This window comes from Monodelphis domestica, chromosome 6 (assembly GCF_027887165.1).
Source record: "Monodelphis domestica isolate mMonDom1 chromosome 6, mMonDom1.pri, whole genome shotgun sequence".
NCBI classification, from domain to species: domain Eukaryota; kingdom Metazoa; phylum Chordata; class Mammalia; order Didelphimorphia; family Didelphidae; genus Monodelphis; species Monodelphis domestica.
The window spans coordinates 222,824,402-222,837,018 of NC_077232.1; the positions used below are offsets into that span (position 1 = coordinate 222,824,402).

Genomic DNA, 12,617 nt, shown 5'->3' on the forward strand with positions numbered 1-12,617 from the left:
GAGAAATGTAAAACCCTCTATGGAAACCTGTGATTAAGACCCATCTCATTGATGTTGATTCTATTGTGTTCTCAATGTGTTATTTCCCCCCTTCAATTAGAACAGAACAAGTTCGTTCTTGACTTATGTTCTTCCATACTTTGTAGTCTGGATTGCTACATTTAATTTCTTGGGCCAAGGAAGCAGGCCTTGCCAAGAGCAGAGCTTCACGACTCTTGGTAGAAGCTGCTTTGAGGGTTCTCACCCTCTTGTTCCAATATCACAGAGCTCTTTGAGTCCTAAGATAAGAGAACCTTGGGTTTCTAAATTTACTTCTCCATTCAGAACATTTTTACTCTCTGCTAATAATCTTTCCCTTTTCTTTGGTAGTCTGTACAGCAAAGATATAGATCAGAATAATAATGTAGAATGGCATCCTGACAGAAAATGTTCTTAATACAGGTTCCTTAGTTCTTAGATATAAGAAATTACAGTGCAATCTGGTTTTCAATTCAGCGATATTTAATAAATGTGAATAGCTCTTTTCATCCATCTATATTCATATTATTTTAAATAAGACTTTCATTGTAAGTCCAGTTAGCCACAGAAACAAAGCTCATAATGGCATTCAGGATCTATCCCTTTAGTAACCTTAAAAACTTAAAACACCTGTACTGGTTTTAACAACTCCTTTGGAAAGGGTTTTATAAAACCCCACATCACTATTGCCATTTCTGTAGTCTCCCCAGTTCCAAGAAACTGATATCCCAATGGTACATGTGGACTCCAGAAACATGATAGAAGTCAATGGAAAATTTTCAAATTTCTTTCTGTTGTGCCATGAAAGTATAGTGTGGAAATCATTTAACTGAAAGTATAGTTGTTTTGCTAATTATTGGGTGCTAATTATTAGGAGTCTGATACATGTAGTTGGGTGACCTTGAATAATTCTCTTAACCATTTTCAGCCTCAATTTCCTCATTTGCAAAATGATCTATCTCAAAGGATTATTTCAAGGATCAAACAAATTAATCACTTTGTTATCAAATTATCAAACATGTAAATCATTTTTCAAGTCTTAAAGCACTCTATTGTTGTCATTCAGTCATTCATTCATGTCCAACTCTTTGTGATCCTGTGCACCATTGCCCTCTGGGCCTTTCCAACCTGAAGGGCTCATCTTCCAATGTAATGTCTTGTACTATTTTAAAAAATACTTTAATGGGATTTACTTGACAAAACTATCTAGTGCTTTGACATTTCTCCAGTTTTGTTCAGATAGAGGTTAAATGACTTGCCTAGTGTCAAACTGGTTTTTCTGACTCCAAGCCCAGTGCCGTATCCAATATATTACCCAGGTACTCCAAAATGCTATATATAAGCTAAATATTATTGTATTTAAATATTAAGAATAGTTAAATTTGAAGTATAGAGAGTAAACTTTGTGATCTAAGTAAAATGTTATTTTTTTTGGTAAACTCTTTTTTTTTCCTAAAAATAACTAGCAGAACTGTGAGAGTAGAAACACAGAAAAACATATGATTGATCACATAGTTCAATGGGTATATGATTGGGGATTTTTACTTTATATGATCACTCTTGCAAATATTAATAATATGGAAATAGGTTTTGAACAATGATATATGTGTAACCCAGTGGAATTACTTGTTAGCTCAGGGAGGGGAGGGGAAAGAGGGGAAAGATAGAACATGAATCCTGTAACCATGGAAAAATATTCTTAATTAAAAAAGAAATAAAAATAAATAGCAGAATATTATATGAATAGGGAAATAGTAGTTGTCTACGAGACTAATAGTTTTAAATATTTTGATACCTTAACACTGTAATGCTTTTAACATTTTAACTTTTTATTTTATTTTTATTTTTAAAATTTATTTTTATTTAATTTATTTATATTTATTTTAACTCATATAATGTTTATGACACTTTATCTTTACAACAGCCATGAGAGATGGATGCATTTATACATTTTTACAGGTGAGAAGACTGGGGCAAGCAGAGATTAAATGGCTTGCCCAGAATCACATTGCTAGAAAGAGTCTACAACTGATTTGAAATCAGGTCATCTTAATTCAGGTCTAGGGCTCTGTCAATTGCTCTAGCCATCTAGCTGCCTCAATATATCATCCTAACTTTTCCTTTCATTTCAAGATACAAAGAAGGCAGAAGATGACAATAATTCTGTCGCCTATGATAACAATCTGATGAAGTATCCTTGTAATAATTTTGTTAAACACCATACGGAAGTAAAGATTAATCGGAAGACTGCATTTGGAATGACTACTCTGGTTTTGACAGACCTGAGCAATAAATCCAGTTCTTTAGAAAGTGTCAGAAAGCCAAATGAGAAGCCCAATGGAGGAGTTCAAAACTCTCCTGTTGGTCACATTTGCTTTAATGATGCACAGCATCCCTCCACGGAGAAAGGCAAAGCCACAATCCTACCACTGGATGAAGTCAATGGATCATCCACGTTTGACTCTCAATCTAGCTTATTAAGTCCAGCGCACAAAAAAATGAAGACTAACCACACCTCTCCAGAGCTCAAAAGTTATGGCACTGAATTCTCAAGCATGTGGAATGCTTCCAACAGCAGAGCCAAGTCTGGCAGGTATTTTCCTTAAAATTTTAAAAGGATGATGACATAAAGGAAGTAACAAGGAGGGGAAGGTGGCCTAGAGAATATTCATTGCTGATATAGTTGGAATTGATTGTAGAGGCTAGCCTTTGAGGGATTGCTATTATATTAACCAGCCCTTCTCTTCATTCTCTCTTCTAATATTGCTAACCACTGGAAGGGGCCATGGGGAAAGAAATCATTAGTGACTTTGAGAGGGAGCAATTTCCATTTAGTCATAGAGACGAAGCCAGATTGCTAGGGATTAAAAAATGAATGGGCTATCAAAGCTTTAAGCCATACTCAGACTTTTGGGATACTTTATATATGATTTGACTCTTAGAACTTACCAAACCTCTTTCTTTCTTTCTTTCTTTCTTTCTTTCTTTCTTTCTTTCTTTCTTTCTTTCTTTCTTTCTTTCTTTCTTTCTTTCTTTCTTTCTTTCTTTCTTTCTTTCTTTCTTTCTTTCTTTCTTTCTTTCTTTCTTTCTTTCTTTCTTTCTTTCTTTCTTTCTTTCTTTCTTTCTTTCTTTCTTTCTTTCTTTCTCTCTCTCTCTCACATATATATGCTCTCTCTATATATATATATACACTTTCTCACTATATATATACATATATATGTGTATATATGTAGTTAGTTATCAAGTGCTCAACTACTAATGAAAATTTGAAGAATCTAAAGTCACTAAAAATCATTGTAGGAGGTAGGCTGGTATGGGGAAAGAATGTTAGACTGAGAGTCAAGAACCCCTAAGTTTGAATCCTGCCTAAGTTATTTCCTATCTGTGAGGCTCTGGGCAAGACATTTAACTCCTCTATGCCATAATTCCCTCATCTGTAAAATTAAGGAATTGATTTCATTGACCTGCAATGGGAGTGTATATTAAATACAGTGGTAACAAAACTGCTCCTCTCTATGATCCCTTCCAAACTTTCCACTCTTTTCTATATTTTAAAACTTTCATTCATTTCCTCCTCTACCGCTGACCCATCAACTGTCTTCAGTGGAAGCCCTCTCCTGTGACAAGAAGGAATTCCATCCTTATTTCAAATGAAGATTTCACCCTCAAGGGGTGTTGCTTTTTAATTCTGTGGTGAAAAATGTGAAGATGTACAAATTAAAATGCTATATTAGATTGCTTAGTAGCACCTAGGTGGTATCAAATAGAAACATGGACCATTAAACCATATATTCTGGTTCAAGCCACACTCTGGAGTGTTGTTAGTTACATGCTTCTCATATTTGATACCTCTGGTGTTCACCATGATAAGCCAAGTCCTACCCACTGCTTCCTGCCAGAAACACTTCTTTTCTGGGACCTGAGATTTCATCACTATGGACATTCCCTCCACCAGTACAGACCATAACTCTTCAGTGCTATAGGCAGCTGTCTTCCTGATGTGCCATTGCCCAAAAAACTCATTAACCAGTATCTAACCTTCTGGTGATGCATCTGTCAAACAGACTAGCCCTCCGGAGACAGTCATCCAGTTGTGTTTGTAATTGAAACTCTTTCATCTTGGCTAAGTCTTACAGCACTTTTCCTTGACTAAGATAATTTTCAAGGATCCAGGGTCTCTTCCATTCCGTTATAATAAAATTTCAGCGGAGAGCCATAGAACATCATCATAAATAACCAACAAATGATGGCTGACAATTGCCTTTCCCTGGCCCTCTCTATCATTCTCTTAAGTCTAGACAACCATCAAAACAATCACTCAAAATCCTGATTTGTAGTGTTTGCCAATTTCTGGGGTATAAATTGCTCCCACTGGAAATTTAATGATGGACACTGATTCAAACATGGCTTCTCTGCCTCTAAGCTCTCCTGTGGGTAGTATACTGTATTCGCCAAATAAAGGCATTTACTAAACTTCTCTATTAAAAAATTTTAAAAATCCATCCATTTTCTCTTATTCTCCATGCATTTAGGTATATTGTGCTCAGCACTGTTAGGTACTTTGCAAAATATGAAATAAGTAACCAAAGTAGAACTTGTTCTAAAAGATCTTACATTCTCAGTCATTAAACACTTATTAAGCACCTACTGTGTGTCAGGCACTTTGCTAAGGACTGGGAATACAAAGAAATAAAAGAGAGTCTGTTCTTTTAGGAGCTCACAGTCCAGTGTGGGAGACAAAATGCAAACAAACTATATACAAGCAGTATATAGGCAGAATAAATTGGATATGACAATGGAGATGATAATTGGATAATTAGCAGTAAGGGGTATTCTCTTTGAGAAGATAAAGTGTATTTTTCAAAGGGAGATGTGACTAAAGATGGGCCATCTGATTATAACATTCTTTTTTTAAAAAACAGTTTTATTGGTACTCTTTTTGCTAGTATAACCATATCACATCCTAATGATTCTCCCTTCCTGGGACCTTATAAAAATATGTACAGTAAGACAAAACATATCAATACATTGATCAACCAAAAATGTATGCCTCATTCTACCCCACTGCAGTAAGGTGGGACGTAGACTTCATTTTAGCCCTCTAAAGTCAGAATTGGTCCCTGATTTGATTAGTTCTGAGGTTTTGCCATGTTACATTCCTTTGCATTTGGGGCCCTTAGTCTTTTATTAACCCTTTTGGCAGTCTGATAAAGCTTATAGATCCCTCTTCACAATAATGCTTTTAAATGCATAAAATAAAATACACGAGATCACCAAATAAGCCAATCATGTTGAAATACAACCATCAAAATATTAAAAGAAAAGTTAGCCGATTGCAGGTTAAGAACCCTTCCGTTCATTTACTTGGGCCATTTTGTAATTTGTTTCCCTGGTTCTGTTTACTTTGATCTGAAACCATTCATATAACTTACTGCCTGTCTAAATTCTTAGTTCCTATAGTCCAGTTTGTTCAGGAAAATGGCATCCTTTTTTTTTTAAACCTTTACCATCCACCATCCAACTTAGAATCAATACTGTATATTGGTTCCAAAGCAGAAGAGTGAGCGATAGACTAGGCAGTGGGGGTTGAGTGACTTGCCCAGAGTCACTCAGGCAAGTGTTGGGGGTCACATTTGAACCCAGGACCTCCCACCTCTAGTCTTGGCTCTCAATCCACTGAGCTGCCTCCAGTGATATTCTTTTCATTGCATATGGATTTGCTAGTGGAGTTACTTTTATGACCAGATAAGCCACTTTTGCATAGACTGAATTTTAATTAACTTTAATTAACTTAACTTCAATAGACTTAATCTAGCTGGATTGAGTCCTCCAGGTTATTAATGGTTAATTCTTGACTAATGGCAGTTCTCTCACTTATTGGTTTGTCCCAGGTGACAAATCCCCCATCTGCCAGGTGCTGCAACAGCTTCAACACTAGCTTCAACAGTAAGTTCTGTCTTTGAAATGGTAACATCTTGGCAAAGGAAAATACTCATCCCTGCCCTGTTCATTTTTTGGCTGGAATCACACATGATTTATGAACCTCCCTTATTCCAAGCCCATCGCTCTATCCACTGTACCCCCTAGCTGCCTGCCCTTGGCTGCCCATTTTACAGATGAGGAAATCAGGGTAGATCAAAGTTAAGTGACATGCCAATGGCCACACAGCTAGTAAGTGTCTGACTAAATTTGAACTTGGGTCTACAGCTCCATCACTTATCTATTCTGGTCAGCTAGCAACCTGTCCTATAGGATAAAATAAAATCTGATTTAGGAAAGTGTAAATTACCTGAAAATAACATCTGAATAACCTGCTCAACTCCATTTTTCTAGAGAAGAGTGAAATAAAAATGATTATTTTTAAACATACCAAAATGATGTAATGTAAACAATTTAATGTAAATTAATTTAATAATTATAGTATTATTATTAATAGTATTGTTAATTAATTTATATTTATATATAATTAATTAATAATTAATAACAACAATAAAATAATAAATTTAAATTTAAAAAACAATGTAAAATGTAAACAATTTTAATACCTATATTTTTACCAAGTGAATACATCTTGGAAAATGTAATGGAGGGCTTAAAATCAATTATTTATTTATTTGTTTGTTTATTTTTTTATTTGATTTAATAAAATCAATTATTTAAACATAATTTCTTTGTAAACACTGCAGTCAAAACCAGATGATAAAACCTAGCACAGAATATGACTTTAAAAGACTGGTAGAGTGCCATTTACTGACTCTCACTGAGCCATGGTGTGATTGGCACACTTCAATCCATCAAGGTCAACTAGTAGAATAAGTGTCATGGGATGAAATAAATTTATCTGAAAGTCCTTAGACATCCAGCTACTTTGCACAGAGAAAACTGGCATTTATTTAATTTTTTTCTCTTTGTCTGGAAGACACAGAGTTCCTCTTGTGTACAAGATTCCGAGCGGAAGCTCACAGAATCCTGCTTCCCATTAGGGAGCAGGTGGCCCAGTCATAGACTTTGTAACCAGTCTAATGGACTCTCATAATCATTTGACATGGTAGTTGATTGAATTGTTACCATCATTCTCATTACAAATATAGTCACTTTAATGCACTACTACCCTTTTTCTATTAAACGAATAAGCCATTTTCCATTGTGGTTTTTTTTTAAAAGTTAGTTTCATGTAACCGTGGAAAAATATTCTAATTAATAATTAAATAAAAATTTTCAATTAAAAAAAGTTAGAGTGTTATCCAATTAGAGGAATGAAAATCGGATGATTGAATCAATTAAATTAATAGTTAACTTGTGAAATATCTTAACAAGCATTTTGTTACCTAGGAATAAAGCGCAGTAATGTATTGTCAATGGATGCTTTTTTTTTCTTTTTTTATAGAAGAAACAATGCTATGAACCAAAGGATCATCCCTTTGGAACAGTGGAGTTTATGAACTTGTTGTTGGTAGTGGGTTTAAAAAAATATATTTTGAGAACTATTGGTTTCCTTTGTAATACTATATATTTTATTCATTTTAAAACAATCCAGGGAATCCATTACACAAAAGGTTGAAAATCCCTGCTCTAGAACTTAAAAGAAATTTAGAGATCAGATCTAATTCTGCTTCATTTTACAGACAGGTAAACTGAGGCCCATGGAATCTATGAAATCCTAAAGTGGTAAAAAGACTCAAGAAACCCACCAAAGTATTTTTATATTCATTGACCTTTAGGGTGATGTTCAAATGGTCTTATTTAAATCCCAACCATCATTTTGTTAGGAGTTGCCTTCTTGAAGGTGGGGCCAGTGGTGGTGTTAATGATTGGCTTAGAGTGATTAATTTTGTAACCTGTAATTTCAGTGAACTTCAAGTTAATATGACAGATGGGACTTACACACACACAAACCCCATGACTTCTTTAGTGCTTTTCTATTATTGAGGACTTCTGCTTAACTTGGTTTTAGTTGTCTGAGCAAGGCACTTTCTCCTCTTGGGCCTCAGTCTCTAAGTATACTAAGTTTTATACTCTATGATATGCTCTAAATTACCACTAAATTTTCATATTAGCAGTCACACATTCAGTAGGACTTGAGTGTTTATCAATACAGAAATTCCTTCCAGTGATGCAGATTACAGCTCATCCAGGTCTGCTGATTTTCTGTGGCATTAAGCTATAACCTAAAAATATTTTGCAGCATGGATTATGCTGAATTTTTGTTAGAAATGGAGAGTTCTCTCACTGTAGAAAACTTGGGAGCCATTGAAGTATTATTCCTGTTCATAGCACCATTCCAAAAGACAATGGTAAAGCACAATTTAGCTTAAGATGTAAAATATATAAAGTTGATTATGGTATTTACTATTTTTTAAATGTAGCAATTCTGAGTAAAGTCCCTATGAACATTAGAGATAAAAATTTCATCTTAGTATTATCATCATTATTATTGCTGACTTTATTTTTAAAGGGGTAGCTCCCTTTGAATTTTTTTTTAACCTTTAGCTTTAATAACTGGGAAGCAGTATTTCCCTCTGACTGATCCTATAAAAGACTAAGTAAGCTATTAAAATGGCATTATAAAAAGATATAAAATATTTAAAAATAAAGAATCATATTATAGTGAAGATATCCATTTCAAAGAAAGTATTCTTCAAACTGACATAAGAAAGACCTTCTTTGGGTCTTTCCTTTTCTTCCCTGTATGTATATAAGACCTCCAGATATGCTTAATCATAATGGCAAGGAGAATGAAATTCCATTACTTTGTTTTATAAAATATCCATCTCTATTCCTCTTGCCAGGCTTTTTTCCCCTGAAATATGATTGGTGCCATTGTTGCGGACTTGATCAAGAAGCGCAGAAAATTGCCCTTAATTAAACAATAAAGAGGATATTCCCTGTGGTTGCTAAGAAATATTTATTAGAGTTTACTATTAGGTGAAAATGTTATTACAAAAGATTAAAGATTTTCTTTTTTTTTTTCTTGTGGGCTTTGAGGGAAGCAAGAGACAAAAAATGCTTGATAATTGGAAAAAATAAAAATTAACCTAAGAAAAAAGATTGAAATTGTGACTACTTTAGGGTCAAAGTAAGAGAGAACAGAAATTGAGAACATTTTAAAGTTGGTAAAAATAGCAACATCTTAGTGTGGGGCAGGACAAGAAAAAAGAGCATAAGAAAATGAAGCCATTATCATGTCTTGGATGAAAATTTTAGTCATGGCCTTGCTCTTCAGAAATACTCATTATGGCCTTTGGTTATAGAAAACTCTTGGTGATAGTGAAAATCACCTACAAAATGGCATAGCAACGACTTATGCCATTTTCATTCTTGACTATGGTTGACCAGAGGTCCATTCCTGACCATCATTTTGTTAGGAGCTGGTTTTTTGAAGGTGGGGGCAGTGGTGGTGTTAATGATCCCCTCAGAGTGATTAAGCTGGCGTTATTTTGTAACCTGTCATTTCAGTGAACTTCAAGTTAATATGACAGATGGTACTTGTACAAAAAACACTGACAGTCCTCGCTGCAATAAACACAACCGCCTCTGCGTTCTCCGAGTTGTGAGGAAGGATGGAGAAAGCAAGGGCAGGCAGTTTTATGCTTGTCCTTTACCTAAAGGAAGCCAGTGTGGGTTTTTTAAAGTAAGTATAAGTATATAATTTAATGTTAATTAATAAAAATAGTAAAAATAACATTTTAAAAAATACTTGTACCTATTTACTACAGGATAATAGGTAAAAATTTCCCTCCAAACACTTTTTCAGATCTAAAGAGAAGAAAAAAGCATCACTATGCTTTCTGAAGACAGATAATGAATAACATAAAAATCAATGAGACAGCAAAAATTTATTAAAAATGCAGTTAATAAGACTTATCACATCCCTCCTCCACAGGACTTTTCAAACGCTAATTTGTCCCCATGAGAAAAGAAGTATTATCCTTAGCTTGTGTATAAAGAATAGGATTAAGTGATTTACTCATATAGCAAGTCTGAGATAAGAATGTCACAGTTCTGACTTCCTGTGCTACCCCCAAACTCCTCGCAATGTATGTACATATATATTAGAATAATAAAAGTTGGGAGAGAAAATATGCTGAATTCCCTGTGGTTTTACTCCCTAGGAAGCTTATCGATATTGGGCATTTAATCAGTGTTAGTGAGTGACAGTATTACTATCCTGGAATCTCACTGAAACATGAAGTGTAAATTTTAGCAAGAATTGAAATCCATCTCAACCACCCCCTTTGGAGAAGGGAGATTTAATACTGGACTACGTATTGCTTTAACATTACACTGTCCCAGTATAGCATAGTAGATGGAGAACTCTGTTTGGATCATTAAGATGTCGGTTCAAATTCTGCTTGTGATAACTTTCCAGCTGTGTAACTACAGGCAAAAGTTTTAATCTTTCGGAATCTCCATCTCCTTATCTGTCATATGAAGTGAAACTAGCTCTCCCAGGAGGTCACTTCTGTCTCTAAAGTAAAGTTTTATGGCTTTTCTTCCAAATTCATAAAGACATTGATGAAAACTATGCTGCACACCGAATTTATCTTTATATATTTATTATAGATGTTAATCACTAAACATTTAAGTGCCTAGTATGTGCCAGATGATTTGTATATTATATCTTAGACATTACGGCATTCAGTGTGCAGCATAGTTTTCATCAATGTCTTTATGAATTTGGAAGAAAAGCCATAAAACTTTTAGTAGTTAAAAATTAAGAAATAAGCTATAAAAATCTAGAAATTAAAATCTTGTTTTTAGGATAGCCAATTAAAATTGAGAATTAAGGAAACTGTCCAGGACAGTTCAGCTGATGGGGTAAAGGAGAGGAATACCTAACTTTGTTTTTTAGGCAGTGAGCTCCTCGGGGGCAAGAACTCTTGTCTTTCTACAGCTAGCTGAGCATAACTATTCTTAACTATTATACATACGGTTATATCATTTTCATTAACGTTCTGATAGCTCTTTATTTCCTTTTTTCAGTGGGCTGATTTATCCTTTCCATTCTGCAACCATGGAAAGCGCTCGATCATGAGGACTGTACTGAAAATTGGTCCTAATAACGGAAGAAAATTCTTTGTGTGTCCTCTTGGGAAGGATAAACAGTGTGATTTCTTTCAGTGGGCCCCAAATGGACCAGGAATGCAAATTATCCCAGGATGCTAATTGTTCTTAACTTGTATAACATATGTGGTTCTTAATCTCTTAAAATGCTATATAAATTTTATTTAATTTTGAGATGAAATAATAGCCACAGTTCACTGGAAGCATCACCAGTGCTTGAAGATTCTTGTTGATATTCCTGAGCTTTTATTAGCTCTCTTCCAGCTTCCTATGTATATGTCATCTCTCTACTCCTGCCCTGTTACTTTTACCTTGATGAGGTCAACTATATTAATACCTCCTTTGTAATGACTGTACTTAATGGCAAAAATAAAGCACTTTTAGCATAATGGTAATTATTTGTAATGGATGCAGAGAAGCCTGGACCAGGCCTGCAGAGGGGATATCTAATGGGTAACTTTTTTAGCTGTGGATCTTCACCAAAGGGACTGACTCTCAGGATGATATAATTATGAGGGTATTGAGGGACTGCCTTATATGGTATCTAAAGGAGAGGAAGATTCAAGGCATAAGAAATTCAGACGTTATTGATTCTTTTAAAAAAGCTGACAAAAGATCAACAAATAATAGTCCCATGCCTATTCTCCCATTTTCATGAAAGTCCTCTGTCTATGAATTATGGACCTCCTCAGTGAGACTTAGTAGAGAACAACCAGGATTTCCCAAATGATATTCAACAAAGTTAGATCTTTCCCATGTCAGTTGACTTAAAGAGAGAGTATCTATCCAGGTCCTGTTGTCCTTATTTTCTGATAATGAAAAAACATTGGATTCCATTGAATAAAACAGTTTTATAGCCTCTTACAATAATGCATCTTCCAAGTATCTATGAAAATAATCAAGATTATTTGGAATATGTAACAACAAATAACTTTTCAGTGGCCTGCTAAAAAGAAAAATCAGGGAAGGGACTACTAGGTGGCTCGATGGAAAGAACCATGCCAGGAGAAGGGAAGCCCAGGATTCAGATGTGGCCTCAGACCTTCCTAGCTGGGTGACCCCAGGCAAGTCACTTAATACCAATAGCCCAGTCCTTACCACTCTTCTGCCTTGGAACCAATACATAGTACTGATTCTATGACAGAAGGTGAGAGTTTTCTTTAAAAAAAAATTAAAAATTAGGTAAGGCCTGTAGAGCAAGGAGATAAAAACTCACAAAAGGTATTTTCTATAGTGATGGGCAAGATCTAGCAGACTAGGTTGAAGACGGGTTCTCTGTCAATTGTGTCAATCCACAAAATGATGTAAAACCTCTTGAAAGAGAACGATAATCACTTGGAGCTTAGTACAGTGCCTGGCACATAACGTGTTTAACAAATGTTTATTGACTTACTGACTCAAATAGAGCTTGGCCCATCCATCCACACAGAAAGGACCAAATGAATGAAGAGTGTCTATTGCCCAGATTTTGACAAGCATCTGAATGGACGCCCTATGTAGCTTGTTCAACTGTGGATGGATGGATGGATGGATGG

General features: G+C 35.0%; 1 protein-coding gene across 2 annotated transcripts in view; it reads left to right on the forward strand.

The window, feature by feature from the left end:
- The window catches only part of NEIL3 (nei like DNA glycosylase 3), a 57,555-nt gene extending 46,083 nt beyond the window's left edge, over positions 1-11,472 (forward strand). The window contains exons 8-10 of one of the 2 annotated variants that reach the window (XM_056802935.1): positions 2,152-2,611; positions 9,475-9,649; positions 11,002-11,472. In XM_056802935.1, the coding sequence (XP_056658913.1) occupies positions 2,152-2,611; positions 9,475-9,649; positions 11,002-11,184 (818 nt within the window). In that variant the 3' untranslated portion in view covers positions 11,185-11,472. The other variant, XM_056802936.1, reaches the window with a different exon arrangement.
- Positions 11,473-12,617: the final 1,145 nt, after the last annotated feature.